The following is a 14656-nucleotide window of genomic DNA, read 5'->3' as shown; positions in this document are numbered from 1 at the left end:
TCTGACATTCTCAAAATGTCTGAGTTTTTTTGGTGGAGATTTTCTCCTTTCTTTCTATTTACAGTGACCCCAATACACCGTCGTAGTTTTCTCAGCCGTGGACGGCACAGCGATCAAAGCTTATTTCATCTAACATTGGGATAAAAACCCCTTACAGCTGTGCATATAGTAGAAAACAAGAGAGTCTGAGCAACAGCATTTAGATCAAAGGTGAGTTTGGAAGCTTGAACTTCGTTGTTGTGGGCTGAGTGGCACCATATGACCTTTGACCCAACTAGATTTCTGCTGCTGGCATCCATCCTGAATCTCACAGCTTTGTGAACATCTTTCTCAGAAATGAAGCCCCCACCCCGCCTCCACCTCCACCATATGTTTTTCAGAGACGTGGGAACATGAATAATATAATCTCCCTCAGCATGAGGTCAGGGTCGGAGGCTCGGATAGTTTGGGGCATCGAAAGAACTACGGAAGCCAGGAAAGAAATTTTTGTTTATTTTTTCCCTAAAGACCCATTACTTAAGTTTGACTAAAAGTTCTTTGAGCATATGACCTTACAAGCAACATGTACCTTCAAAAAATAATGCAAAAATGTGTGAAGCATTAAATTTGATTTGATTTTTTGTGTTTTTCCATTTCAAAGTGTGTTCTCAGAAGCATCATCATCATCACCAAGCTAGCTTTTAAAACCATTGACTTCAGCAATACTAGTTATAGTTTGCAATGTTGCGCAGCGGAACGCCTTACTTTAGATACAGGGACAAAGTTTTTCTTGAGAAAAGTCACATTTCTAATTAAACATTTCAGAATTCTGGGGAAAAAGTCAAAATTTGAAGAAAAAAAAAAGTCACAATTCTCAGAATTCTGACTTTTGATCTCATGAGATTCATAGAAATCTTTAATTTTTCCAGTGGCTATAACCTTTTTCTGTAGTTTTCATATATATTCTGCCAAATTACATCAATGTGAAACGATGTTCAGTATTATTTAACTCTTAAGAAGTACTCAGTGCAAAGGCAGCTTTTTATTCATATTTAAGGAGTTTTTTAATAAGTTTCATTAATACATTTAACTACAACTGGCCCTTTAAAGACAGTCATAATCTTCATATGGCATAAATTAAAAATGAGTTTGGCATCAATGAACCAGAGTGTAACATGTTGGATCACTTCTATTTGAAAATCAGGAAGGAATGCGGAGTCAGGAAATTTTGTACATTTTAAAATTTTGTACAAAATTTCATCAAGGACAGAGAGCACCTGAAACATTTAGAAGGCAGATAGATTTTATTCCTTATTTTACATCAGCTATACAGTTTCTGTGTGAACAGATGAAAGAGTACAGAAATGCAACAGAGAGCAAACAACATACTGTCACAGCACAGATAAGAGTCAGTGATGTTACCATAGCGATGCTCAGATTTGTAGCATTAAAAAGGGTTTTATTTGAATGTGGAGAAATAACTTGAACATGGCTGTCAATTAAAAGGTACAGTAGGTTGTTTTAAACTTCGTCCACAAAGGGAGTTGTTTTGAGGTTACCAGAGGAGGCCATCGTCTTCTTGCCCGTCACAAACTTCTTGGCAGCCTGGGAGGAGAGGGAGAGCAAAAACAGGAACAATGGTGACCAAATGTTTTCCTGAAATGTGACATCATTCAATCATTTTATTGGTTCTATTTGTATATTTTTGCTGTTTTTACCTTTACTAGATTAGTTTGTATGTTTTAACGTAGTGTGTGCTAATTCCATAAATATGTAGTGTTTTGCTGTTCACATTACACCAGCGCAGGGTTTATGTCTTCATCTATTATTTTAAAACCTGAGCCTCATCAGTAGGTAGCAGATATTTATAAATGATAACTGAGACTGAACTATTTGGCTGTTATTTTCTTGATAATCAATTGGTGCCCTGACTTGGTCATTTTGATCTAAATTACTGGCATTATTCAGAATTGCTCTAAGCAATTATTATTATTCAAAGCCAAAACTGGAAGATGAAGCAGCAGCTGAAACAAAAGGTTTCAACCTGCAACATTTTAATCCATCACAGATAATAAAAAATAAAAATAAAACACAAAATCTTACATTTGCAACATCAGTCAGGGAGACGTTGTCGATGTACTTGGAGATTTCTTCTTGAGTGTGGTAGGATCCATCAGTCAGAGCCTGACAGCCCATGGCCTCCAGCAGACCCTCAGACGTTTCCAGAGACATCAGGAACTGACCTTTCAGCTGAGCCCTGAAGAGGAAAACAGTTATGTTTACTGGTTTAGAGACAAAAAAAACAATAGTCATGTTACCTTAACCCTCCAATTGTCTTAAGAGATTGGGTCAATTGGACCCCGCAAGTTTTCTACAATGTTTTCTTTTTTTTTCTTTTTTTTTGGTAGTGGTTTCGGGAACTGACGGTCTGACGGGACAGAATAAAAAAACCCAGCATCAATCTGGGTTACTAATAAAATCACAAGGTGTTCCATCAGTTGGACGACATCAAGTGTAGTTCAAGTTCACCTCAGAAAAAGAAACCCCATGTTTGTACTTTAGACACCAGTTGAACATAAGCATGAGAAAGACAACGGCTTTGTCCTACAGTGTAAACCGAGTCTGGTTTATGTTTCCGACTGACCATTTTTACAACAAATGTCAATAATATCAGTTTTATCTGGTACTCGTGATTAGAATTTGTTAAAGTTGAAAACAGGATCAGGTGCTGAGTTTTGATTAATTTAAAATATGACTGAAACTTTCTTCTGCTCATAAAAAAATAACTTTTACTTGAAGTAAAATTTTAATGTGGTAGTTTTCAACTTGTATTTGAGCAACATATAACACTTATAACTTTCCTTGTATTTAAGTTGATCAAAGTAACTGTACTTTTCCTTGAGCATGTTATTTTTGTACTCTGTCAACTGCTGGTGGAACAAAACCTGAGCTCCTTTCTCAACCAGCTGTCCATGTGTGTTTCTTACTTGGCCCGAGTCAGGTCAGCAGCTGTGACTCCTCCATCAGCAACAGCTTTAACCTGGGTCAGGGCAGCCCTGACCACCTGACAGGACAACAGAGGACAGCGAGCGCATTAGAAAGCAGGACGGAGCATTAGGGCCAGAAAAAGGAAAAAATAACTATTTTAATTCTGAGAATAAAGTCAGAACATTAGGAGAACATATTTTAGATGAACTCCAACATGAAAAAGCAGATTTACCACTGCGTTAAATGAGAAATGTTAAGCATTTTATGGAGCTTGACTTTGGTATTGGTTTGACAAATGAGGAAATCTTGACGAAAGAACTTCAGCTTTATCAATCTTAACTTTCATCAAAGAGTTTCTTTTCTTTAAAAATGACTTTTTCCTAATAATTTTACAACTTTTTTCTGGTAATATTGTGTCTTTATTCTTGTAATTACATTTTATATTCTTAGTCTGACGCCAATACTCAGAGATGTTGATCTGTTGGATAAACATACATCACCAGCCGCTGCAGCCTGGGCGATGGTGTAGACCCCAAACAGACCGGAGTCAGAGTAGCTGGCATGGAAAGCACTCACCTGGGAAAAAAAGAAAAAAATCTGCTTTAATAACCGCACATAAAGACCTTCAGTCAAGTTGATTCATGCTATGTTGATCAAAGTGAGGATATCAGAAGCTTGCGTTTCTAAATACACTTTTTCAGTCAGGAAATTTAAATATTATACATCTATTCCTGTACTAGTTTTTTTTCCTTTCTTGACTTTTTTGAAAGTTAAAAATGACAGAAAATAAAAAGCAGATAAACATGTTGAAACTATTGTAGACGTAAGGTCAGGGCGATAAATGGATTGATCAGATTTGCTGTTTATGAGGAAATCATTTTTGGAAAACAGCCTCGGGCTCCGACCCGGCCAGCGCCGCCATCTTGTTTTACTGATGGCTGAATTCAGGTCAACTCTTGAAGGAGATGAATGGAATAAAAGCAAGTTTTTGAAAAGATTTTCTGTCATTTGTAAGTACTTTATTTTAAAAAATGAAGAAAAAAAAATGCTGGTTTTATTTTGAAGTCTTATCCCCCAGCACTTTAAAGACTGCATGACAAAGTGACTGCCACCCACATCAAAGGGGTCAGCGGTTGCCTTGGCGACCCCTTGGACCAGCTTGCTGGAGCTGCCGGAGCCCCTCTTGATGTGCGGTCCGGCTCCCAGGACGTGCTGCAGCACGCTGAACGCCAGGGCTTCCCCAGTGCCGGCTGCAGCCGACTGGCTCACCACGGCAGAGTGGACCAGGCCGCTCAGGCTGGACAGACGGACCTCTCCTGTGGACCACAGTTACAGGTCTGTACAGGGACTACAGGCCCCCTGGGGTCCAAATGGATCATCATGCTGTTGCGGCGCTGAGCTCACCTCCGCGGTACTGCGCCTTGGCCCCGGTGGCTCCGGCTCCGCCGCGGATGTTGAGGAACTGCTCCCCGACCTGCTTCAGCACAGAGTGCTCCACACCTGGAGGACCAGAGACCAGAGGACAGCACAGTCACAGCTCTGGACGGGAGAAAACCATAACCTACAACTACTGTGAAGACGCCGTTTACAGGTTGGCACCTCTGGTAAAAACACACAAAAAAAAAAATCCTGAAAAGAAATGAATCTGTAGCCCCATCAGGACTCTAAATCATTAATGTTGATTTCATGTCTGGTGAACTTGGTTCACTTTCCACCGAGCTTCACTTTCCTAGTAGATTCTGCCAAATATTGCTGTTTAACATCCTGATGTTTGAAAGGGATCTTGGAGGAAAAAGGGGCCCACAGCATCATAGAACCTCCAATGAGGTGACACTGATGGAGTTCATGTCCTGCCAAAATGTTACAAATACAATACATTTCACAAACTGTCCTTGCGTACAAAACAACGTGCAGCAACTTTTAACAGCAGAGGGCACCGTGGAGACGCCTGAAACCTGCTACATGCTATATAACTACATACTTTATAAAATCTATTCCATCTAACCACAGGTTTCAGTTGTCTTGATGGCGCCCCCTGCTGTCATAAGTGTCATGACTTTTTGCAGAACCTTGTTGCAGCGTGTTTGTGAGCAGATGTGTTGTGTGTGAGCGGAGACACTTTCTGAAACATGTTTTATCTGTTTGCAACATTCTGGCAGGAAGTGAACCCCATAAATACTTCCTGGGCACTCGATTTCAGAGCATTGACTGAACAGTTAATAGTGTGTTCATTTGTTTCTTTTACTCCTTGTACCGTGTTTGAGAGTTAAATTATACTGAGAGGCCATGAGATGCATTTCCTTTGTTTCATGTCTTTGAGTCTGTGGCTCAAACTCAATATTTTCCTCAAAAGCAGGAGTTTTTAGCAAACCTTAATATTTGTGATGGAAGGACAGACACCTTAATTATCGTCTTGCTCACCATGTGTTGGCTCCTCATCAAGCTCAGTATAAATAGAATTAAAAACCCAAAAGTGATAGATGATATTTCTTAATGTGGGATTCTTCTCCCTAAAGAATTTGGATCTTTCTACATTTCTCAGTGTGAGATTATGTTCCTGTTTTATGTTTTTTGCCAGAGGTGTCCACAAACGCAGCCAATAGGCTTTCACAACACTGTTGGGTTAAATGACGACAGTCTTACCAAGTCCTACAAGAGCCATTCTTGCACTTGTGAAATTGTTTTGGACAAACTGGTGAAGCTGAGGAAGCAGAAAACAAGTGGATGAGGAACAGGCCTCCTCAGGTCGGCATTTCAGAGCGGGCAGTGAGAGAGCGCGAACTGACTCACATGTTCAGAATGGATGTGGTCAACCATGTGGTCTGGACAGTACAGGGAGTTACACAGAGCGTTCTTATAAGCTGCTGCATGGAGAGCTTCGACCACACCTGGACAAGGACACAGAGCAGAAACACACAAACTGGATTTCATGTCTGGAGAAACCAGAGAACTCTTACCGAAACACAGATTTCCTCATCTATTCTACACAGTGACATCATCTCTCCAGTGTAATGACACCACAGTGCCCACCTAGCTGGGGGTTCTGTGCAGCCTGTGCTTTGTCCAGCTTGACCCTGGGCGTGAGGTCAGACACCTCCCAGGGACGGAACTCGGGAGCCGTTGTCACGTTGATCAAAAACTCCATCACTGTGTCGCTGCGGAACAATCAGGATGGAGGGAGGAAAACATGAGCAGCTTTCATGGCCGGCCTCTGAAGGACGTACCAGACGGAAACACTTACATGTCGTCTCTCAAGCAGTCCACTACGTACATCATATTCTCTCTGGACGAACTCACACTGCAAGAGAAACATCCAAAGATAACAGAGCTGAGTGACTCTGGTCATGTTGTTTTCCTGTCAGTGGAGGGAGGGAGGGGCGGCACTGACCTCAGGCTGCCTCCCACCGCCTCGATGCCGCGGCAGATTTTGAACGCTGATGCTCCTTTGGTTGTCTAGAAGAAAATAAGCATCATATTGTATGATAATAGCAGTAAAGGTTCTGTTCATACAGCACCACTCAGGACTTACAAAGATCTTAAAACGTTTTTTAAAACAAAGGAGCACTTCAGAAAAAAGAAAATTCACTGTTAAAAATAATTACAGTATTTTGAAGGATCATAAAGAAGTGATAAAATACAACAAATACACAAATAAAAACAGTGTATGCAAACACATGCCAAAGTGATATATTTATACAGTCATGTTGGCACCTTTTTCCTTCCACACAACCTTCTTTGACAATATTAAGAATTTTCTGAGACACTGAAATGTGTGTTTTCTTTATATAATCAACAAAAATATAAAAGAAAAAGGCATTGACATATTAGTTCACTCTATGTGTAATAAACTATTGGACAACTTTATGAAATTGTAGCTAAATTCTTTTTATTTTTTTAGCTGTACTTTAATATTTACACTACTACAGCTACACAATAGGGACTAAAAGAAAGGTTTTGCTATTTTCTGTATTGAAGAGTTTCAATAATTATCCCAATAAGGTTTAAAATTAAAAGTCTGGGTCTTAAGATTTATGACAAATTGAAAAAGCATAAATAAATTTAAAAAATGTAATAAAACATTGGTAATAAATGTAGCTTCATACCAGGTTGGAGGCCAGCCTGAGCAGGTGGGTAACGCCTTGGTTGTCAGGGGTTTCATAGCGACAGCCGGCCTTGATGAAGACCCCAATTTTGGAGACTGGGGAGTAATTCTCCAGAGACGTGATCACCAGTCCGCTGGGCAGCTTGTTTATCTGAGCAGGGCGATAAACAGGGTTGCTGTTTGCCAGACACACCACAGTCTCTGCCTATAAGCTTCTAGAATGATCTGCATGCTTAGGTGGACAATTCAGCAGATTCAAATGAAAGCAGAACACAGCAGGATGAGTCCACCGCCAGACTCATTCTGCATTGAGACATCCCAACATACATGAACGTCCTGGTAGGAGTGGGCAGCCCCCGGAGAGAGCTTCAGACCGACCAGAGGCTCGGTAAGGGACTGGCCCTTTCTGGCCGCGGCATAGAAGCGTCTCTGTGGAGGAGAGAAACACGTCAACACCTACTGACCTGCACATCCTGAGGCTGAAACCCAGTCACCTCCACCTTATGGGCAGCTTGGGCTGCGTAAAGCCTCGTCTGGAAAAACAGAGAACATAGGAAGGCGGGACATTACAGCTAATGTGTTTCTGTCTCTGTGGTGGAAGAATGAACCACAGAGAACTCCTCCTGTGGAGAAGACCCTAACCCAGCTGGTGACCATACAAGCTTTTTTTGTTGGCCAGATGGTCGGAGCGTTTAAAAACAGCTGATCTTTAATTGATTACCAAACTCACCATATCTAAGAAAAACACTATTCAGTGTGGAAGTGTGGAACACACAAATTGCCATATTTTCACTGAGGGGTGATCACACCAAAGCTGAAGAAGCTTTTTAAAAGGAAGCTGTTTCCTACTGCTCATAACCTTGGGCTGCGTTCACACTGCAGCCTGAAGTCACCCAATTCCAATTTTTTGCCATATCAGTTTTTTTTTTTGTCGTGGTCATTCACACTTCCAAATAAGTGCGACCTGTGTGTGTTCTCCACTTTGAACGGGCAAACGACCTGAAAGTGTCCCACATGCGCAGTAGAGGGCGCAATAACTTCAGCATTCTCAATGTTTTACCAAATGCCATAAAAAGAAGTACACAGTGTTTGCGGAAGTAAACGCGGATGGAGGTTAACGGTGGAGCTTAGCTTACAATTTGAAGTTGTTGTCCAACCGGAGCAGCACATTAACAACTTAATCCTCATTATAATCAGTCATGGTGGTTGTTTTTCTTCCTGCTTGCGCATTTCAGGAAGCAGAATAGTGACGTTTGTCGAATATCAGTGACGTTCAGGTCAGATGAATGTGACCTGAACGTTAGGTCACATTTGAATCTCATATGTATCGGATACCCAAGAGGCCTGGGTCGCATTCGAAAAGAATCCAACCTGTGCTGTTCAGACTGTCGTGACAGGATCAGATACAGGTCACATAACGTAAAAAAATAAAAGCGGAATTGGGTCACTTCAGGCTGCAGTGTGAACGCAGACTTAGATCAACATTTAGTATGAAACTTTTTAATATCGACCTAGTGAAACTCCTCTTAGATTACAAATCTAGAACAAACTTAGAAAGTACCATCTACCTTATAGAATCAAACATGGAGAACAAACATCTAGTTTTATCAGACCAAAAATCCAGTGAAACCCATACTAGTTTAGAAATTAAGAACTATTTATTCTTATTAAACACTCAGAACCAATATGTAGTTTTATACTTTTACCTTTTTGTCTTTTTTTGTTTGCCGTTTTGTTTGTCTTTCCTTCTAATTTATATAAAACATGACATTCTGCTTTCTGCTGTATGATGTTTTAATGTTTTCTGAACAGGTCTTTGTTGAAAATGAGAATTTGTTCTCAATCAACTTACCTGGTCAAACAAAGGTTACCATAAATAAAAATAAACAAAATAAGTGACATCTCACAACAAGAAGACAAGAATAAAAATTGAGCCAATCCCCCCCCAAAAAAATCTGTGATTAATGCATCTCTAACTGTATACATTACATGACAGACCAAAGCACATGATGGTGCATCTTGACAGTTAGCCCTGCAAAAGAAGCACATTCTCACAATGAAAAACATTCACTTGATCCTGCAGCTAGGAATGTTGAGCAAATGGTTATAGTTATGTATTGAATTATAAAAAAGAATGATTCACAGGCCCTAAATTAGGTTTTCATCTGCAGTTTAATAAATATAAACAAAACACTCAGCAGTTTAAAAATACCAATGCACCTGAATTTGGCTTGTGACAGGAAAGGGCCTAATTACAACTTGAATAGTCACCTCTATTTTGATTATAAATAACTAATGCCCCTTTAGAGCAAAACGTCTGGAGTGTATATTGAATGTTGTTCTTCTCATAAATGCATATAGACTACAGAAAGATATTGCAATCAGCTAATAACTCAGTAGAATATTCACAAAAACCAAAGGATTGAAAATCCCCCACAACATTCTAAAAGTGTAGACTAAATGTAGACTTGGGAAACTGAAGTACAATGAAGGTAAATTTGCACTAAATGTTACCAAATTTATTTTATATAAACCATTCTGACAGTAAGTTGACAGCTAAATCCGAACACAACATATGAAACAAATCAACATACAAGACGCTAGCAGCTACGAGCTAGCTGCCTTAATGCTCCCAAAAAATGGTTTTCTGTTCTATAAGCGAGAAGTGAACCCAAACCTATTAATAAAAGCTACAATGTACACGGTATGTATGTGTTTATAATGTAACATTCCCAGGTCAGACTTAAGCTAGCAGCTTCCTCGGTTGCTCTTCATCACAGCCTCCCTCGACAAGAACCCAGCAGTTTTTATTTTTACCTCATTCAAGAATAAACCAAAAGAGCTCGAGTGGGTGAACGTGTTCCCCCAGTATTCAGACATATAAGCTACATGAAGTGAGCCCTCACCGATAACTGACTGATTCCTCGGATCCCCTTCATCTCTCTCCTTCAGTCAGGACGAAAAACCAATATGGCGGCCTTCAAAGTGCCCTACCCAGAATGAACCGCGCGTTCTTCGCTCCCGAGACCTGAAGCAGATACGCAGTGAGGGCGAGTGAGCGCCCTCTCGTGTTGACATGAGAGTTGTGTCCAAACTACATGTTTCTGTGGTCATTTTGACTTTTGTCTGTTTGTCTGACATGTCGCGATTTTAGATTGGCCTGTATTAAGTATTACGCACTGAAATAACAATATTAATTACAATTTAATCCCAAGACAAGATATTTCAATGTGTTTTTGGATACATTGAGTTTATATGCGCTAATATTATTTGTTTGTTTTTATGCCAAGCTGTCTATGAAATGTAAAAAAAAAAATGAACAGGAATCGAATTTAAAATCTTATAAAACACGAAAACTTCTACAAAAATGGCTGTAAATAATGTTTACTCCAAAATGATTGGTAAAAACATATTATTTATATTTTACATCCTACTTCTGTCACCCTTCAATGAAATTAACTTACACTACTTAATAATGTATAATATTTATATTGTTCACGTTATTTTCCACAGATCTTAGCCCCACCCTTTAAGATAAGGTCATGTACCAATTTAGTGACATTTCATATAAAATTTTATGGCATTTAATGTCTAACATTTTACGGCTAGTTGTTGGGAGGGAAAATAATGATACATGTGAAGGATGTGAAGAGAAAGAAAATGTAGAATGTGTATTGATGAATTGTAAAACATGAGCCTGAAAGGGAGATAATGAGAAAAAGTAGCAAATACTGGACAAGGATTAAGTCTTAAATTAATATTAGGAACTGAAGGAAACATAGTGGATTAAGTAGATTAAGGAAAGTATTATTTAATACAAAATTAAAAAGAAATTAATTGATGTGAAGTAGTGTCGCTACACACTCGTGTACAGTAGATGGCGGAATGCATCTGAAAGTTGCTTGTGATTCGCCATAATAGAACAGAAGAAGAAAAAGCTCCGCCCTTTAATGACGACAGAACGAACCGAACGAACGCTAGGTGAGAGGACAGTCGGAAGGCGGGTCGACTGGTTGGCGGAAGAGGTACGACCAGACTGTGAATGGTTGGAAGGATGTCAGAGGGAAATGTGACAGGTAGTGATTGTGCGGAAATGGAAGAGGGTGCGTATGATGTGGAAAATGAAGGACCTTGGCAGATTCAAAAAGCTAAGCATAAACGGAAAAAATCAAGGCAGCAAATAGAATCATCTGTTTCCGAGGATGAAGGAGAAGCTATTAAGATGACAGAATTTAAAGTAATCCTGAAGTTTGTCAAAGAGGGTGTGTCCTTTGGAAATTGGAATCCAATAAAGCTCACAAAAGAAATCAATGCTCTGGTTGGAAAGGTGAAATTTGTTAAAGTATTAAGAGATGGATCGTTGTTGATTATCTGTAATGATATTAAACAAAAAGAAAAGGCGATGAATACAAAAAGAATCCTGGGTGAGAATGTGAGAGGAAGACTTTTGGATGACAAAAAGTATGTATGCGGAGTCATTTCGGGGATTCCACCCGATGTACCAGTTGATGACATCAAGTCTAATGTTTCAGGAGGGAAAGTGGTGGAAGCCAAACGATTGAAAAGAAATAAAAATGGAGTGAGGAGTGATAGTTTTTCTATCATGTTAAAATTCGAAGAGAACAGTCTGCCAGATAAAGTGTTTGTGGGATATATGAGCTATGATGTCCGACCATTTATTCCTCCGCCCCTGCGGTGCTTTAAATGCCAGAAGTTTGGACATGTCGCTGCAGTGTGTAAGGGGAAACAGAAATGTGGGAGATGTGCTGGGGATCATGAGTATGGGAAATGTGAGGAAGGAGCTCCGCTGAAATGTTGTAATTGTGGAGGTGGGCATAGTTCAGGATTTAGAGGATGCACAGCTAGTAAAAGAGCTGAGGAAGTTCAGAAAATCAAAGTCACTACTGGCATTACTTATGCGGAAGCAACGAAAAAAGTTCCTGTTCAACCAATATTATATCCAAAGAAAGTGTCTGGAGGAGAAAAAGAAAAATCTAAATGTTCAGAATGCTCCAAGATTAAAGGTGACACTCTACTCATGACAAAGGAGGATTTTGTATTGTTCATGGTAGAAGTAGTTAACTGTACTGCTCAAACACAAAGGAAAACAGAAAAAATCCAAATAATAGTGAAGGCAGCCCAAAAGTATCTTGATTGTAAAAATGTTAATTGGGAATCAATTAAGGAAAAATTAAATGAGACACAATCTTCTCAACCTCAATCATGCAGTGGCGGCCCCTCCTCGTCATGTTAATTATTCTCCAGTGGAATGCAAGAAGTCTTATTAGTAATGGTCTAGAGTTTAAGAAATATATTTCAGATTTGACAATTAAACCTCACCTGATTTGCATTCAAGAAACCTGGCTTAAGCCTCATCTGGATTTCAAAATTTCTGGGTATGCATCAATTAGGAATGATAGAACAGAAAGACAAGGAGGGGGAGTAGCAACTTTTGTTCTAGACAGTATAAGATATAAAGTGGAATCAATAGGGAAGAATTATGAATCAATAGTTATTAAGATTTGGATAGAAAATGATCAAATGTTGGTGACAAATTTTATAATGCTAACAAGAAGTTGTCCATTCAAAATCTTAATGAAGTAAATGATCAAAATGTAGGTAAGACTGTATGGTGTGGTGATTTCAATTCTCATAATGTTATATGGGGGAGTCTTAATACAGATGCAAATGGATTGGCTATTGAAGAATTTCTTGAGTTACATTCTCTGGTTTGCCTTAATGATGGCAGCACTACTAGATATGAATGTTGTAGGAATCTAAAGAGTGTTTTAGACCTAACATTGGTTTCAAATAGATTAGCTGGAATAACCTCTTGGGAGGTGATGAGTGATTCTCCAATGGGCAGTGACCATTTTCCTATTCTAGTTTCAGTTGGTTCTGAAGTGATAAAAGAAGAGGAAGGACAGATTCCAAGATGGAAGTTAAGTAACGCTAATTGGGAGTTGTTTAAAAATTTAGTTGATAGTCAATTTAATAAACTGAGTGAAAATATGTTTTGTGATGTGGAGATGTGTTATTCAATGATTAAGTCTGTCATTATTAATGCAGCTGAAAGTTCAATTCCTAAATCAAAGGGAAGAGGAAATAGAAAGTCTACTCCATGGTGGAATGAACAATGTAGTATTGCTATAAGGGGAAGAAATAAAGCTTTTAAATTGTTAAAAAGATGTCATACCTTTGAAGCACTAATTCAATATAAGAAAGCACAAGCTATAGTTAGGAAGACCATTAGAGAAGCTAAGAAGGCTTGTTGGAGACAGTATTGTAATTCCATTGGAAGAGAGACCAAATTGTCAGAAGTATGGAGAGTTATTAAGAAAATGAATGGTGTTAAAAAGAGTTTTTCCTTACCTGTTTTAGAATTAAACGGAAAAATAGCGATTAGTAATAAAGAAAAAGCTGAATTATTAGCAGAAACGTTAATTAAAGTACATAGTTCAGAAAATTTATCTGTAGAAATGAAAAGTAATAAATTAGATTTATTGGACAAAAATCCAGAAGTTACTACTAGGAGAGAAGTCACAAATCAGGATATAGATATGCCCTTTTCTATGTATGAGTTAGAAAAAGCTATTAATAATGCTAAGCAATCAACTCCGGGGAAGGATGGAGTGTGTTATGTAATGCTCAAACATCTTAAATATTCATCTCTTACTGTTATATTAAAATTATTTAATCTGATTTGGATGACTGGAAGAATTCCGGCAGAATGGAAACAGTCAGTTATAATTTCCATATTAAAACCTGGTAAAAATGCAACAGACCCATCAAATTATAGACCTATAGCTCTCACATCCCAATTAGGGAAAATAATGGAGAGGATTGTTACAGATAGGCTTTCATATTTTATTGAGCGTAAAAATAAATTTTGTTCATTCCAGAGTGGTTTTCGTAAAGGGAGAAATACGATGGATGCAGTTCTGTGCCTAGAGTCAGAAGTAAGAAAAGCTCAAGCAAACAAAGAGTTAGTGATAGCTGTGTTCTTTGACATAGAAAAGGCATATGATATGTTATGGAAAGAAGGATTATTGATTAAATTAGGGAAACTTGGTATAGGAGGTAAAATTTATAATTGGGTTTTGGATTTTTTATTTGGTAGAGAAATAGAAGTTCGGGTTGGGGCGAATTTCTCCTCTAGATATGATGTTGAAAATGGTACCCCCCAAGGTAGTGTGTGTAGCCCAATTCTCTTTAATATTATGATTAATGATATTTTTGATGAGATAGATAGTAGTATAGGCAAATCTTTATTTGCAGATGATGGTACTCTATGGATTCGGGGACATAATCAGGTATACTTGCAGAAAAAGATGCAGGCTGCCATTTTGAAAGTGGAAGGGTGGGCTAATAAATGGGGTTTTAGGATATCAATTGCAAAGACTCAAGTAATTTGTTTTTATAGAAGACATAAGGAAGTTAAGTTGAACCTTTATAATCATAAACTTGAACAAGTGAAAATAGTGAAGTTTTTAGGTGTCATTTTTGATGAAAGCTTAACTTGGAAATATCAAATAGAAGCAGTTCAAAATAAATGTAAAAAAGTAAATAATTTGTTAAGATGTCTCT

The 14656-nt window shown here is 38.5% G+C and overlaps 1 protein-coding gene across 2 annotated transcripts; it reads right to left on the bottom strand.

The window, feature by feature from the left end:
* Positions 1–1264: 1264 nt before the first annotated feature.
* On the bottom strand, positions 1265–10113 carry uqcrc2b (ubiquinol-cytochrome c reductase core protein 2b). 2 transcript variants are annotated; one of them, XM_008437832.3, is made up of 14 exons: positions 9976–10113; positions 7534–7602; positions 7071–7220; positions 6356–6420; positions 6209–6265; positions 5998–6122; positions 5758–5855; positions 5611–5668; positions 4372–4467; positions 4084–4283; positions 3463–3543; positions 2967–3043; positions 2083–2236; positions 1265–1584 (listed from the first exon to the last, which is right to left on the bottom strand). In XM_008437832.3, exons 1-14 carry the CDS (start codon positions 10006–10008, stop codon positions 1501–1503), a joined length of 1347 nt encoding a protein of 448 aa, XP_008436054.2. In that variant the 5' UTR covers positions 10009–10113; the 3' UTR covers positions 1265–1500. The 2 variants fall into 2 exon arrangements, with proteins under 2 accessions (XP_008436054.2, XP_008436053.2); XM_008437831.3 differs by lacking the exon at positions 7534–7602 and adding an exon at positions 7397–7498 and having other exon boundaries at positions 9976–10098.
* Between the last annotated feature and the right edge of the window lie 4543 nt (positions 10114–14656).

Source organism: Poecilia reticulata, chromosome 19 (genome assembly GCF_904066995.2).
Source record: "Poecilia reticulata chromosome 19, P_reticulata-male-v2, whole genome shotgun sequence".
Lineage (NCBI taxonomy): Eukaryota > Metazoa > Chordata > Actinopteri > Cyprinodontiformes > Poeciliidae > Poecilia > Poecilia reticulata.
This window is presented reverse-complemented; position numbering and strand designations above follow the sequence as displayed.